Below are 18,014 nucleotides of genomic sequence, written 5' to 3' on the forward strand. Positions count from 1 at the left end.
GTTATGTTTTTTGTTCTTCTTTCCAATAATGTATGAAAATCTGTCATCTTCTTAAACATGCCATGCTGGACAACAGAAGTCTAATAACAAGCCACTGAAATTATCCAATTATTTTAATATACTTATTTCTGAAAGATACACTTGACGGGCAAGGATTGAAAGCCCCTCTCGGAATTTCTGCCTGGTACCACACTCCCAGTAAATTGGTTATTTACTACTTCTGAAAAGATGGATAGGGGCCAAAAAGTTGCAGAGGAGTTTCCAAGCAGCAATAAAAGGGTAACAATATTTACGCAAGGATGAAGTGCCCAACTGTTTAACTGTATTAAGAGACTTAACTCTCATGCCACTACCAGCTAATAACTTTGAAAAGCTCATTTTAAAATGTATTCCCACACTTACACATTGCTGTAACCTTAAAGTAAGTGACCAGAGACAAATTCTCTTAGCAGTAAATTTTCCCGCTGATTCCCTTATGCTAGTGTATGTCTTCTAGTTACAGAAACCAGGATAGCTTTGTGACCACAAAACAAAATCTTATGAAATTTTATTACTGCTGGGGAAATATAAAGGACAAGCAATGGTATGAATTATTCTTAACGTTAGGGTCCCAGTGAAGGGCAACAGATGGTAGAAATATTTACTCCAGTGATTTTTCCATCAAAGTTTCTATCAGCATTTGAATCTCAGCAGTGTGGCTGTTAAGAAGCCGTCAAACTCAGCAGCCAGCTGGTGAAATCACAATGTAAAAACTGACTATACAGAAAATACACTTGTATCTGATTTTTTTACATCATATGCCTTTTTCTAGATTATCCTTTAATTCAATCTGTATTAATATAAATTCACTTACCTCCTATAGAGTTCTTTGAGGCAGTAGATTGCCATGTTAGGTGTATCCTAATAAAAATACGAAAACTCATTCTCTGTAGCAGATACTGTCAGTGACCTAAGCACATCTATTCAGCACTCATCATTTTTGTACAAGTCAATGACCTTTCAACGGCAGTACCTGTTAGATAAGGGCTTTCTGGGCTGCGAGTGCTGAAAGCAAGGCGAGAAGAATGAGAAAATCTGGGTATTTCCATTAAGAGGAGGACAGTCTTTTCATGGACTCGCTTGTCTCAAACTTTTGAGCAGGAGTCACTCCAACTCCATTGTGCTCTCTGAATCTAAACTCTTCAGAATTGGGTCCTTTAAGAAGTGCTTTAGAATTTTCTTCAATCACTAATAACCATGGTAAGGTAAAGCTGAAGAGCAGCTAAAGGGAGAGCTGAAGAGCGGCTAAACTTGGCTTTGAGATTTTTGTACTCTTTTTTTGCCTTGTTTCAACTCCAAAGCACCAGTGCGCTCTTTCTTTCTCCCTTTCATTCCTCATCTGAGAGATCACAGCAGGGTCACCAGGCTCTAACTACATGCTTTATATGTAATTTTCCATTCTCTCTGGACGTTTCACATTTGAGAAAAGGGAGTGTATTTTTCTTCAATAGAATATGACGTTAAACTATAAGTTTTTCAACATTTGATGGTGGGACCATGTGCACGTTAAAATATGACATATGTAATCCATATTTACTTCTGTATGCTCAATGACAATGAAGAAATTTTTACTTTCATATCACAAAGTAAACAGTTTTTTATTACATTTCTTTACAGCAACATATATAAACGTATTGCACATTTACCATATAACATAGGTTATGGAGCAGTAAAACACACTAACATTGCAAAAGATACCAGAAAACCAATTAGCTTAACCTTAACAAGACTATATTTTTTCCCTAAAAACAGCAGTTTATTCATGTCAAAATAACACACTGGTGTTTCGCTCCCCATGTCTGCTTAACATTTGTTGATTTAAAGCCTAAAAAATTTCATCTAAACAATACCACTACTGTTAATGTCTTAAGGTCGATTTCAAATGGAATACCTTAAGATTTTAGGGTCTCAGGCTTGTATGTCTGTGACAACGTTCACATTTTTAATATGGTTCATTCAGCAGCATTATTTCATAAAACAGATGCCATTTCCATTAATAAAAATATTCAGCTGGTTTAAATACTTAATCTAATGGTAATTGTTATTGTTTCTACTGGCAACTACAAACATTTTCCATCTCATTCTATTATAGCCCATGTTTTAAAACTTATTTTTTCCTAGTCTCCAAGAACACGCTAGATTTAAATGTTAGGGCATTTTATAATTTCTACTTTCCTATTTTCACTGAAGGTACTTGAAAGCACACAAATTCACCCTGTCACTATATGAGCTAACATTATTTGTGTCACTTTCCTTCATGGTGTTCAGCTTTTCCTTTGAAAACTCCCATTAACATTTCTTCTTGTTAGTTAGGAAATGAGTAGGCAGAAGTGTCAGCTATCTGAAACAGATGCATTTGGCTGAATTGGAATTTTCCTCAATTCCTAATCCAAGAGCCCTTATGCTTTGAGAAGAAATTATACTACATAAAAATAAGGTTTTATGAAATTTCCAGGTTGGTTTTTCTGCAGTGTGGATGTTTAGAGACAATAATTCAGTAAATAAGTTTTAGTTTGTATTGATATGAACTAATCACTTATAAAGAGTGATTAGTTATAATAGGGGCTTACATTTAATGAGTAATTATTTTGTGGAAAATGCTATTCCAAGTGGCTTTATACACATCTCATTTATATTTCCATTTTAGAGAAGAGAAATCAGAGACATGAAAAGACTTAAGATATTTTCACAAGATTCTACAACTATTAAGCTAAAGGACCTGGGATTTGAATCCAAATACTTTCTGAGTCCAGCATTTAACCTCTCAACCCCTTTTCTAAACTTCTATTAGAGCCTAATGTGGATTGTCACTATTTTGGTGGATGATAAAACTTTGTATATGCACTCAATTACTGCTTGTTTAGTGAATGCATTAAGAGATGCTGATATCATTCAACGAATTTAATAAGCCAATTTGAGTGGCATATAACATGATCAATATTTTTCTCAGGTAAAAAATGGGATATTTTTAGAGAGGTTCTCCATAGTGGCATGGTATATTGCTTTGGAATATCTTCAAAAAGCACTAATTCATGTACTGAATTTTGTCTTTTACTTGCGACAGAGGAAAAAAATAGAGTTGCATGGAACCAGATTATCTTTCTGCTGCTATTGGCAGTCAGTATATTTTGAATGATAACACTAAGTCTGAGTTAAAGCACTAAATTCTTTTTTAAAGTGAAAAAAATATGATGCAATTTGATCAAAATACATAGGGACAAGTTTACAACATATATCTGTTTCTTTATTTCATATCTAAAAGTTATTTCTTTACTGAAAATTGTACATATGAGGCTTCAGACTCCAACGTGCTTCTGCGAGTGTTTGTTTAATATATGGGCTGCTTGGTTGATTTTTTTCACAGTAACCATTACTGGCTCATGCCAAACAATTGTCTGCTAACAGCCACTGTCTACATCCTGTCTTCTAAAATAATTTCATAGTAAATATTGAAACTCATTCTCTTACTCATTATTAGTCAGTCAACAAAGGCCAAGATAGCAGAAATTACCAAAGCTTTGATTTGCCTTATCGATGAAGGTATCTTACAGGGTTGATTTTACCCATTTTAAGACAATTACTCAGAATGGAAAGATAACCTAAGGTACATTATGTGCGTGTATATGTATTCATGTGTGTGTGCACGCTCATGTGTGTGCACATGTTCATATGCATGATTTTGGACATAAAATAACCAGGAAAGAAATACCTTAACTGTTTGGGGGGTTTGTGATATCATTCACAGCTCTTTTCTGAAAGAATTTTTCCTTGGACATCTAGAATGATTTTTCTTATTTCATCTATAGATTGAGAAAAAATAGACTAAATAAAATAGTCTTTTTAAAATTATCCAGTTGGCCAGGCATGGTGGCTCACGTCTGCAATCCCAGCACTTTGGGAGGCTGAGACAGGCAGACCACCTGAGGTCGGAGATCTAGACCAGCCTGACGAACATGGTGAAATCTTGTCTCTACTAAAAATACAAAAATTAGCCAGGTGTGGGGGTGGGCACCTGTAATCCCAGCTACTCGGGAGGCTAAGGCAGGAGAATTGCTTGAAGCCTGGAGGCAGAGGTTGCAGTGAGCTGAGATCATGCCACTCCAGCCTAGGTGACAAAAGCAAAATTCCATCTCAAAAAAAAAAAAAAAGTATCCAACTGAGGGGAAAAGTTTTGATAAAATGTTCATCAATTTCAACTAAACCACACTGTCAAGAAATGAGGACCATTAGACATTCTCTGAAAATTTTAAATTATGATGTATTCACAAAATTGTGTAATGTTAATGTATTAAAAGATCAAATTACATCAAAATAGTTTGTTTTGGACTTGTTTTCAAGTTGGAGTAAAGGAGGCTGAACTTAATCTCCTGCCTGAAACACCTGAAACACTTAAAAAAAAAAACGACAAAATATATGCTACAATGGTTTTCAACACATTGAACATCAGACATTGAAGGACAGTGATCCTTGCCAGGAGGCTTTTGTTAAAAGATGAAGCTGAGAGTTTCAGCAGCCCAAGGTTGACTAGTGATCACAGGGCAAAATACCAGAGAGGTGATATATACACAGAGGAAATTTTGGAGATTTGTAGAAAGCTTTATTTTATTCTTCATCTGAGTCTTGATCAGTTCATGTATGCAAGAAAACCACTCAAAGCTAAGGAAAGAACTTCATGAAAGAATTAAAGGAAACAATCACCAGAGCTCACACGTGGCTAGTAATACCACCTGTTCCCACGAGCCCCAGTGAAAAATTTTATCATTCACAGGACATCAGAGAGAGTACTCAGAAGGGTTTTGCCTCAGTAGTGGGGAAAAAGTAGCCCTAAACTTACACTGTTCTGGTCATAACAAAGCATAAAAGGAAGATTCTCAAAAGATCAGATTGTTTCCAAGTAAATTAACTGTGTTCCAGAACAAGGGTTGAGAATATTTATTTCAATATATTTGAATTTATTTGAAGTCTCAAGCACGCACTAAATTAAAATTCACAATGTCTGGCATATAGTCAAAATTTACCAGTCATCCAAAGAAGCAGTAAAACAACACACTTAATGAGGAGAAAAATAAATCAATTTAAATTAACCCAGAATAGACACAGATGATAAAATTAGTAGGGAAGAATATTCTAACAGTTATTATATCTGTATTCCATATAGTCAAGAAAGTAAAGACTGAACATGTTGAGTAGACACATGGAAGAAATAAAAAGACCCAAATTATACTTCTAAGAGATGAAAATGTCTGATGTTAAAAATATATACTACATGGGATTAGCCATAGATTAGACTTTGAAAAAGATTAGTCAATTTGACAATAGAGATTATATAAAACAAATTACAGAGAAAAGAGAGACCAAACAGAAAATGAACATAACATCAGTGAGTAGTGGGGCACTTTAAGGAGCCTAATAAATGTACAATTGGAGTTCCATTTTTTTTAAAAAAATGGTTGAAAGGTTTCTAAATTTGATGAAATGTTAAATGCACAGATTCAAGAGCTTAACTGACTTCAAGAACAAGAAACATGAAGAAAACTACACCAAGTTACATCAAAACAAATTGCTTCATCGTAAAAGTACCCCCTAATTAACCTTCTACATACAAATCTCCATTTTACAATGGCTTTCCAAGAAACCCAGCCTGAAATATGTAGCAAAATTCATACCGAACAACTATCCTCCAAAGAGTAGAATGGAGGTACTTTTACAAATTTCTATGTTACTTGATTTTTTTCACAATAAGTACTAATTTGATAATAAAATATAAATTAAAATATATAACTACCTTGGGTTGGATATCATTGAAAATGGCAAGTGGTTTCTATATCTACCCCAAAACATTTTATATAACTCTAATATATTTCTGCCTCTCAGGCAGAGACCCCATTATGCTACATTAGCCCAAAATTCACTTCAGTGCTATTTTTAAAATGTATCTTCTATATTAAAGCAGATTGGGAATCCATACATTTCCTCTCTATACAAATGCCAACGCTGGTGTGCATACAAGTTTGATTGATACACATATAATTACACAAGATTTTAAAAATATTTTCTGTGTTTAAATAGCTTATCATATAAATAGGTGTTTAAATGCTTAACTCCTTAATATCAAAAGGCATATTTACTATGGAAACATATTTGAGAATGAAGACTTGTAAAGTCAAATGTGATATTGCTTTTGTGAATCCAGCATTTTGAAATATCTAAAGTATTTAATAAACTGCTGGGTGTTTTTTGCCCTCGTCTGTCTTAATCAGTATTTTCTGGCATTAAAAATTGGCTACAATTCAAATCCACTTGATTGACTATTGCAACATGAACAATTTGAGCTAAAAAAGATGCAAAAATAATTAAGCCTTTGTGTAATAAACACAGTGTTTCTTATGCCTAAACTATGTAATTTAGCAACCAAATTATATCCTGGACAATCTAATGTATCTTTACCTGCATATTCAAAGGACACCACAAGTTGAAATTAAACTATACACTGATTATCATCCATATGCTATTTCTCTATTAACATAAACCATAAAAAAGTCAATAAGTACCAACAATTAACTCTGCATTGTTTTGGCCTCTGGACTATTTCAGAAGGCATTTTGTCAATAGAATATATAGAAATATTGCTATATCACTACAAAATTGTCTTTAGGGAAACAGAACTGTAATTTTATCATGATGGATATTTCTAGCAACTTCATTTTAGCTAAGTATGCCACAAGTTCTCCTTCTGGAAAGGTTCCAACATAAAGCCAAGATACACACTGCCCCAAAGCCACAAAACACCTTGCTGTTACGATGCTTCCCTTTGTCACAGATTCAATTATATTTTGCAGTTTATCAGATAAACCAGCTCCGTCCAGGCAAACTCTCTCATCCCGACACAAAAAGTCCATAGCACCGCTCTCTAATATTATCATTATGATAATTTTCTTTCTAGTAATATAATGATGACAACAAAAGTCTAAAGTAATTTCCATCACCCTTCACAACCTGATCTTTGAGAAGTTAAAGAGTCCAGATGTGCTGAAGATAAATACAATTTAGAAAAAACAAATCAAAGACTTACCTTAAGATACCATTTGTATTTAGCATGTTCCCAATTCTCAGGAATTTGTGTCTTTCTGAGAAACTGTTCAGCTTCTGTTAGCCACTGATTAAATATCTTTATATCATAATGAAAACGCCGCCATTTCTCAACAGATCTGTCAAATCGCCTGCAGGTAAAAAATATGGATCAAGAAAAATACATGGATTATGTAAAACAGATTATAGAGATATAGCATATATTTTTTGGTTATACTGACAAAGATATCACTCTGATAGTTTCTTGCATTTGCAGAGTTTAGTTTCAAGTAACAAATAAAAATTAATATATACACCTAGCATGTACCCACAACGCTTAAAAAAAATACTCAATATAAAAGATGATTTTAAATTGAAGGTTGCAATTTTTCCCTTTAAAATGAATATATTTATTGATTAAAAGAAAGATACAGCAACTATTTTGGACTATTAGCATTTTCTTTCCTAAAAATATATATTTTTAATTCTAGAAATTTACAAATATCTTAACATTGTAATAAATTATTTGGAAGCAATATATTCAATTTCAAAATATTTTTGGATAAAAATTACTTCATAAATTCTATCACTTTCAATATTATTCTTGATCCAAAACTGTCTATTCATCAATTGAAAGGAGTAATAAGTTCTAGTGTTCTATTGCATAGTAAGATGAACAAAGTTACCAATATTGTACTGTATATTTCAAAATAGTGAAAGAGAATTTTAAATTTTCTCACCACAGAGAAATTATAAATGTTTGAGGCTATGGATATGCTAAGAAACCTGATTTGATCATTACACAATGAAACATTACACTGAAACGTCACACTGTACCCCATAAATACATATAGTTATTACAAATAAAACTTTAAAAATATAACTAAAATACCATTATCACACCAATAAATCAATAATTCGTCACTATCATTAAAGATTCTGTCAATATTTAAAATAAGATTACAGATATAATTCATATTGTAGGCTCACACGTAAGCATTAAATAACCGATATACTAAACTATGCGATGCCTTCTTTAATCCTTCTTATTTTATTGTAGTCACTAAAATTTTAGATTGGAATACTGCAGGAACTTAGTACAAGTCAAATGTGTTAATACTACACATGGAAAGAATATTAGGAAACAAGTATTTGGTCACCTTCCAGTCATAAAGGAGACTGAGGCAGAAATAATATGAACCAGGGCTATATGTTTACCTAAGACAGTTGCACATAAGAATCAACTGGGGCATTTAAAACACAGCAACAACAATAACCAAACAGTGATCCTGGGGCTCCACTCCAGACCAACGTAATCAGTATTTCTGGAGGTTGGACACTGACGCTGTTATTTTTCAAAGCATCCAGGTGATTTCAATGTACAGTCAAGGTGAAAAACACTGCCGTAAAGTAAGATTTGAAATCTTATTGGGCTTACAGTCTACCAGATTTCCTGGGGCCTGTCCAAGCAAGCATTTGTGAGCACTAAACCAATAGCCATCCTACAGATTACCGGCTATGGTGCTGCCTCAGAGGACAGGAATCTGTCAAGCTTTTCTGAACTCTATTCTTAAGAAGCAATGGATCATACTTTTGAATACCATGATATCTTTTCAGTCCTCTACCTTCATTCAGGAATTTAAAGTAACACTAGAAGTTTTAAATTGCTACATCTGCCTACTGATGTCCTGGGCAGAGAAAGGAATTAACATTTATTAAACAGTTACTAATAGCCAGGCACCGGGCTCTGTGCTTTTATAGTGCCAGACATATCATTTCATTGACACCTACAATAACCCTGCAGCATAACATTTATTATTCCCATTTTCCATCGGAGAAAACAGAGGCCAAGTAATTTGCCAAAAGGTGAAAATGGTATTAAATAGTAGAGAGAGGCTTCTAACCCAAATATCTCTTGTTTCAATGGCACTTTTCTACCAGTGCACATGCTCTCTTGTGAAATTATTTTTCCAAGATGAAGCTTCACTTTATCAGTTAAACAATTAAAAGTGATAGTTCTAGAGGTTTTTTCCCCTTATTTTTATTAACTACCCAAAATTTAATAATGTATCTACATGTACATTGCACTCAGACATTGTATTTAATGAATAATTATACGCTTAACCTTTAAAATCTTGTAAAACAGACAGCATTTTGGTAGCATAAAAAAGGCAACCGAAGGTAGCCAAAGAGGTATTCTCTAACTGTAGTTAGTGAAAAATAAGAATGTTGCCTTTGATGATTTATGGTATTCTAGAGTTATTCAGATACAATATATCCTTCCACAACAAAATGATCTTGCGAATGTTTTTGCATGTTTACTAATAATTTAGCATTCATATATTTTCAGTGGTATATAACACACAATAAATGACCTATGAATATATCGTAAGAGTTTATTCCCTTTAAAAATGAATTGCACATTGCATATGTTACATGCAGTTGCATCACTGGAGTCAAAGAGTTGCTTTTGAATGAGAATCTAAAAATCTATGCAACATAGTTAGCATTGTTCCATACTGGTGAGACTATATTTTCTTATATAATCTTTCTATATTTTTCAATTTGTCTACAATGTGCTTTTCATATTGAGAGTCAGAAAAATGAAATAATTTAAAATTTTTTTTAAATGGCAGTCTCATATGCAAATGACTGCTAACTCCAACCCTCCTCCTGCTACCACAGTCTGAGAAACAGTCAGCAGCTAACCAGAGCACAGAGAAGTACCAGTTGGTCACGACTTACCACTCCACCTTTGTAGCAACCATCAGTCTCCACTCTTGGTTTGCTGTTTTTCCTACCCAATCACTTGAACTATACTTTTGCCAACACTTTTAGCTACTAGGAGGTGACTGTTTCTCTGACATACTGCTATAAATGCCCATTCTTCATTTCAGGATCCTGTACACCTCAAAGATTTTCGATTTCAAACCTGTTGCACAGACTTGTTTCTCAATCACTCATCATATTGGTAATTGCCATCCTCTACCAAACTCAACAAATCCCCCTCTCACCCTGAATTCTTTTCCTTTTTACAAGTTATCTACAAGTTATCTTTCCTTTACATTCTCCCAAGAGAAGAAAACCATAAGGGTTCATACACTTGCTCATGGTATCCGTAGCTCTGTAAGACAGAGCTGGAGGTAGGAAGAGAAGGGGAACAGGCCTTCCACTTACACCATTGTTCCAGGCCCACAAGAGGGAGGCAGGATGGACTTTCTGCCCGACCCCTGCTACTGTCTTAGGACTTGTGAATTTGCATATCGGTAGCATATTTCTGAAATGCCCTTCTTCCCTTTTTCTCTCGTCTCCTCGTATAATCCAAACTTTTGCATCCTCAAGGACCTAATAAAAATGACTTATGCTGTCACTTTATAAATATATAAATATGAAGTATTTATTACAGCATGCAACTGCTAAACCTTTGAAAACTGTAAAGTTGATTTAATTTTATTATTGAAATTACTGTTGAAATAAGTAACTATTCAAACAACATATTAAAGAATAAAATCATGGGCTTTACATGTGATGACATTTAATGTGAGTAATAATACTTTAGACTCCATTTCAAGCCTCACATAAAATTTTAAAGTACACTTTTCAGTATTTAATAGGTGTTGTTAATAGCAGAGTCTAAATCTATTCTTGAATTTACTACGTAACATTACATTCTTTATCATGACTATTTATAAACTTAAACTCTTTTCCACCAAGGAAAATTCCAAATGAAAAAAATATGTATTTTTTTTTCTGGTTTTACAAAGTTAGATTTACCAATTTAATATCTAATTAGTCACTGTGCTTCCTAAATTTGTCTCGCTCCATTAATTGGACTGCCCATGAATGAAGCAAATGGTAACAACTAGAAACAAGTAGAGACATCAAAAATAGCATTCAGGGAAACAAATATAATTTTTGCCTGCTGTAATATTTCTAGGAAAAAAAGGTTTTTTTCTTGGCAGTAAGAAGAAATATGGATGGAACTTAATAAAGGGCAGAAAATGTCAGTATAAACATACGGATAATAAATCAAGTGATTTTAGAATTTTGCAAATATTAAAATTCTCATTCACTATGCAACCGGTATTTAAAATTACACTGCTGCTTCATTTATGTGTAGCGTAACTTATTTTCTGATGTTCTAAATCAAGTTAGTCAGATTATTCTCAAGCATAAATTACATTTAGGGAGTAATTCGGTACTCTGGGACATACTTTAACACTTTCGGGCCATTAAGGTGGTAGTAAATTCCATGAAATAGATTTAAATAAATAACACCCTAGTAGACTTCTGACATATCCATTGTTGCTTTATACTTAGGTCTGGAAACTCAGCATTGGACTGCTGATTATTTCATCCCATCCCACATATTTCATCTTTGATTAGGTGAGGAGGGGGGACCTTGGCTAGTGTCTCATGGTCCAAACTGTATGTGCGAATAAATAAAAGTTAGTTATCTGCGCCAAATCATAGTACCTTGCTACTTCTCCCCACCCCTCAACTTCCCAAGTAATACAAATATTTAGTAAAAGATAAGTATACTACCAATTATGAAGTACTTACCTCCTAAGGTTAATTGTGGGAGCTCAATAAGTGAGTATATATAAATTTCTTTTTTTACATCTTTTATTTTATTAATGTTTTTAAAAAATTCAAATTCAATAGTCTTTGGAATACAAGTGATTTTTGGTTACATGAATGAATTGTATAGAAGTAAAATCAGATATTTTAGTGCACGTGTCACCCAAGTAGTGTACATTACACCCCAAAGGTAATTTTTTATCCCTCACTACCTTCCCACTCTGCCCCTTCTGAGTCTTCAAAGTCCATTCTACTACTCTGTCTGCCTTTGTGTACCTACAGCGTAGCTCCCACTTATAAGTGAGAACATACAGTATTTGGTTTTCCATTCCTGAATTACTTCACTTAGAATAATGGCATCCAGCTCCATCAAAGTTGCTGCAAAAGACATTATTTCATTATTTTCTACGGCTGAGTAGTATTGCATGGTATGTGGCTGAATAGTATTTCACGGTATATGAAAATATATGCCACATTTTCTTTATCCACTCATTGGTCGACTGGCACTTAGGTTGGTTCCATATCTTTGCAACTGTGAATTGTGCTGCTATAAACATATGCGTGCAAGTGTCTTTTTGATATAATGAATTCTCTTCCCCTAGGTACATACTCGGTAGTGAGATTTCTGGATCAAATGTTAGATCTACTTTTAGTCCTTTAAGAAATCTTCATACTGTTTTCCATATAGGTTGTACTAATTTACAATCACCCGCAGTGTGCAAGTGTTCCGTTTTCACCACATTCACAACAACATCTATTCAAAACCTCTGGGATACAGCAAAAGCAGGGCTAAGAGGAAATTTTCTAGCACCAAATGCCTACATCAAAGAGCCTGAAAGCTCACAGTCTGACTACCTAACATCACACCTCAAGGAACTAGAGAATCAACAACAAAGCCAACACAAAGCTCCAGAGGAAAAGAAATAACAAAGATCAGAGCAGAACTAAATGAAATTGAAACAAAAATATAAAAGATCAATGAAACAAAATGTTGATTCTTTGAAAAGATAAATAAAATGGATAGACCACTGGTTAGATTAACCAAGAAAAAAAGAGAGAAGATTCAAGTAAGCTCAGTTACAAATGAAAACGCAAATTTCTTAGAACAGCGTCTGGCAGTGTTCCACAAGTATGAGTAGTAGTAGTTGTTGTCATTATTAGTGTACCTCTATTTGGCTTAAGACTTTAAATGCACATAAAATGACCAACATAGAATCTGAGCCATGCTAGTGTCTCTCTAGTGGGGAATAGACACATAAATTAGAAATTCCTTCTTGAGAAATTACCTTCTTTAATTTCAGGACTTAAAGTATTTAAATAGGCAGTGTCATTAGCCTGCTGATGAAATCTGAATCATTATTTCAGCATAGAATCCATGGTTGGCCATGCCTATCTCTGAGTACATTACATATATTTACTTTTTAAATGCTTTTTGTTGTGAAACATAATATAGGGAACCATTCATATAAACCCATGGTGACCATCACCCAGACCAAGAAATAAAACTTCCAGCAGCCAAATGGAACACTCCATATCATAGTTTCAAGATTAATCTACATCTTTGCTTATTAGTTGTTGATTAATTTCTCACTGTATGATTGTCTTAGTCTGTTTGTGCTGTTATAACAAAATGCCTGAGACTGGGTAATTTACAAATAATACCAATGTATTCCCTCACAGTTCTGGAGGCTGGGAAGTCCAAGATAAAGGCTCTGGCATTTGGTGTCTGGTGAGGGCCTTCCTGCTGTATCTTCACAAGGCAGAAGGTAGAAGGGCAAGAGAGCAAGCTAACTGAATGCTGCGTGAAGCCTTGTTTATAAGGGTCTTATTTTTATTAACAAAGAAGGAGCCCTCATGGCTTAATCACCACTTAAGCACCCTACTTCTTAGTACTAGCACATTATCGACACCTGAATTTGGAAAGAGACACATTCAAACCATAGCAAATTTTACTGTTAATAAATACTGAAGTAGTTTTGGTTTGGGGCTATTACTTTGCTGCTATGACATTCCCAAACATGTCTCCTGGAATATGAACATATGCATTTCTGTAGAGTGTATATATAGAAGTGAAATTGATGGGCTATAGGTTATGCAGATCTTTGAATTTACTAAATAGTGCCAAATGGATTTCACTCCAAGAAGCAGTAGTGTAATTTTACACTTCTATTTACAATTCACAGACCAAGTAACATTGTGTGAAATTTCTAATTGCTGCATATTCTCACCACCACATGGAATTGTCAGACTTATAAATTTCAATGATTCTGGTTGGTAAGCAGTGATATTTCATTTTAGTTTTAATTTGCATGGCCTGGACCATTAATGGGACTTAGAAATTCTTTATATATTTATTGGCCATTTGGATTTCTTATTTTGTAAAGATGACAAAAATCTTAACGTTACTATGATGCATAAAACACATTAGTTATTTACTATAAAGTGATCACTTTAAAAATGCCATCCAGGTCAAGATACAGAATATTGCCAGCAGGCCACAAGCCCTTTTTGTGCCATGGTTCACTTTTCAAGAACTTTTCCCATTTTTCTATTGGATTATCTGTTCTTTTCTGAAAGATTTGTAGGAATTCTTTATAATTATGAATACACACATTTCATCCATTATGTGTGTATTCCAAATAATTTATCCTACTCTGGGGGTTTCATTTTTACTCTCTCAGTGCTGTCTTTTGATGTATAGATGTTATTAATATACAATGTAGTCCACTTTCTTATTTTTATTCATGATTAGTGCTTCATCATTTGTGTAAGCAATTTTTTCTTACCCTATATTAATTAACATATTCTCCTCTATTTTACTGTAAAAGCTTTATCAATTTGTTTTTTTCTCATGTCGGTTTTTAATCATCTGGGATTTTATTTTTGTATATGGTTTGAAACAGAATATATACTTTTTTTCTAAGCAGGAGACTCCATTTTAATTTTTTAGGTAAAACATGTGCACTGTACAAGATAATGCATGAACAGCAGATAAATAAAAGTGTATGCAGTGAAAAGCATCTGTCCCAATTTTGATCTGCTCACTCTGGTAGTTCTGCTCTCACTGTTAATAAAAATTTTATAATTTGAAATATTTATAGAACAAGGCAAAGAAATAAACACAGTGATATAAAATGATAGTCTCCTCATTCAGTTTTACTGCTTTCAATATATTCAATGCTGATATTTTTACAACTCTGGATTGACATTATACTTTCTAACACTCTATTTTATTGATCCCTAATCCTCCCTAGGTTGTGAGCCTTGTTCTCAGGCTTCAAATACGTTTGGAGTCATACTTTGATTTTAAGTTTCTCACAGTGTTTATAATACTTGAGTTTAGGAACTCATTCTCATGCCTTTATCCCCTCTCTTCACTGTTGAAGTTCTACACATTTTTTCCCTTATTTCTCATAACTTCACTTATTGCATTCTGAATATACAGCAAAGATAAATTTTCTTTGACCTGTACCACCAACATCAACACCTAAAGTGACCTCTTTCCCATTATAGGGGACTCTTGTACTGTGCTTAATGGAGACTAGGATGTGTTCCCCTCAAAGGAATTCTAGTTTTTATAGGTAAACTTGTTAAATGTCTTGTATGGACACTGCCTTATGAAACCTTATTTGCTTTCAAAGCTTCAACTAACATCTACAGCAGGGATTGGCAAACTTTACAGATAAAGATCTTGAGAACAAATATTTTAGGCTTTGTGGGCCGTATGGTTTTTGTTACAACTACTCAACTCTGCCTTGAAGTTCAAAAAAAGGTATACATGGAACATAAGCAAATGGATATGGCTGGGATTCAATTCTGCTTTACAAAAACAAGTGGTGGGTGGAATTGGCACATGGGCAGGAGATTATTGACTCTTAATCTAGGCTGATTATGACATAGCTCCAAATTTCAGCCCTTATCTGAGCTATATAGCCAACTGCTTCTTGGACTATCCTCATCAGAACATTTGATGTGAACCTCAAAGATGTTATGTCAACAATTCCTTATTTTCCCATGCAAGTCTTTGATATGATTTGGATCTGTGTCCCCACCCAAATCTCATATTAAATCGTAATCCCCAATGTTGGAGGTGAGGCCTGGTGGGAGGTGACTGGATCATCAGGGTGGTTTCTCACGGTTTAATACCATCCTCTTGGTACTGTCCTCATGAAAATGAGTGAGTTCTCCAAGATCTGGTTGTTTAAAAGTAGGTAGCCACCCACCCCCACCACCAACTCTCTCTCTCTGCATTCGCCATGTGAAATGCCTACACCTGCTCTGCCTTCCACCATGAGTAAAAGCTCCCTGAGGCCTCCCCAGAAACAGATGTTGCTATGCTTCCTGTAGAGCCTGCAGAACCGTCAGCCAATTAAACCTCTTTACTTTATAAACACCCAGTCTCAGGTATTTCTTTATAGCAATGCAAGAATGGCCTAATCCAGTCCTTAGTTTTAATTTTAGTCAATGATTTCCAAGCTAGAAATCTTGAGACCATCGTTTACTTCTCGACTTCTTTCTTATCATGCTTGTCTCTATATTTTATCAATTCTAAACCAGAAATGACTCTTTAATTTAGCCTCTTCTCTCTAGCCCCACTGTCATGGCCTTTCTTGAAAACTCCTAATAACTTTTCCTCAGCATGTTCCAACTCATCTCTCCCTATTTTTGGTTTCTCAGCACTCTCTAACAGACAACGTCACTTCCTACTTTGGTCCCTATACAAACATTCACATAGCCCACCATGTGTACTGTACTGAAAACATAGAAAATCTGAAAATTTTCATAACAACCAAAATTCCTTTTTTACTGTGGGCCTTTTGCTGTATTTTAGAATGCCACCCTATCTAAAATGTCACTATTCCGTAAGGCTTCTCTCCCTTGGAATTAGTTACTTCATAAGACAAGCTTCCACAGCTTTGTGAAAACCTCTATTAACATACTACTTCATGTTCTAATTATGTATTTACAAGGCTGTTTGTTCCAGTACACTATGTACCTCTTAGAATAAGGAAGATGTTTTATGCACCTTTGAATTCCTGGTACTAAGCACTGTTCCTGGTACATGATAAATGTTGAATACATTTTAATAACTGAATGAATGAATAAAAAAGTCCATGAGTAATTTCACAAACCCCTTATATCTTCCATTTAAGAGCCATGAATGCTTGGATACACTATTTTACCTCTGAGTCTCAGTTATCTCACACATAAACCCAGAATAATACTGCCTACCTCATTCAGCTTTTTCAGGAGGATGAAAGTACACTCCAAATTATAAATAGCAATAAAATTTAGTATTATCGATATTAATACAGTTAGTAATCTATAAATTTTTAATACCGATACAGAATTTAGAATAAAAAAATCAATCTACATCAGAAATCATTTTCCAAATATATCAGCAATCACATAATTGTTGTTTTCATTAATAAAAGACACAAAATGATGATTCTTAAAGATAAATAATTTAGCAAGTTCAACACCATCCTAAAAAGAATACACTTTGCACAAATTTACTGAGACCTAATTTAAATATGAGGATGCACATTTAGGGACTGTGACTCTTTTAAGGTGAGTGTTTTAAACCAAAACAATATTGATAAAATTCACCTTAAAGAAGTCAATAGCATTATTTAAAAACAGGTGATTGGATAAAGAATATGTGGAGATATATCTCCACATATTCTTTTATTTATATGTGTGTGAATGAATGTATTCCATTGTGTAGTATTCCATTGTGTGTCTATCCTAGCTTCTAAGTCTTAGCATATATATATATATATATATATATATATATATATATATATGTACACACACACACAAATTGCGTATGGAATAAACAATTTCATATACACAATGAAAAATACCACAAAGCCATGGTAAAGAATGAAATCATGTCTTTTGCAGCAACATGGATGGAACTGGTGGTCATTTTAGGTGGAATAACTCAAAAACAGAAAGTCAAATATTGCATGTTCTCACTTACAAGTGGAAGCTAAATAATGTGTACACATGCGCACAGAGTGTGGAATAATAGACACTGGAGACTCAGAAGGGCGAGAGGGTGGGATGGGGGCGAAGGATAGGAAATTGCTTAATGGAGACAAGGTACATCATTTGCATGATGGGTACACAAAAAGACCAGACTTCGCCACTCTGCAATATATCCATGTAACAAAAATGTACTTGTATACCTTAAATTTATACAAACAAAAAAATAATAAAATTACTTAAATGTTGATTGCATTATTTGTAAGAACTCACAAACAATTCAGGTTATCACTAAGACTATTAAAATAAATCTTAAAATTCTTTAGATTTCTAAA

The 18,014-nt window shown here is 34.0% G+C and overlaps 1 protein-coding gene across 1 annotated transcript in view; it reads right to left on the minus strand.

Moving 5' to 3' along the window:
• The window catches only part of DMD (dystrophin), a 2,218,635-nt gene that overhangs the window by 1,090,134 nt on the left and 1,110,487 nt on the right, over positions 1-18,014 (minus strand). Inside the window, exon 44 of the mRNA XM_063601607.1 lies at positions 7,112-7,259. Within this exon, the coding sequence (XP_063457677.1) occupies positions 7,112-7,259 (148 nt within the window). The remainder of the gene's footprint in view (positions 1-7,111; positions 7,260-18,014) is intronic.

The sequence above is a fragment of the Pan paniscus genome, chromosome X (genome assembly GCF_029289425.2).
Source record: "Pan paniscus chromosome X, NHGRI_mPanPan1-v2.0_pri, whole genome shotgun sequence".
NCBI classification, from domain to species: domain Eukaryota; kingdom Metazoa; phylum Chordata; class Mammalia; order Primates; family Hominidae; genus Pan; species Pan paniscus.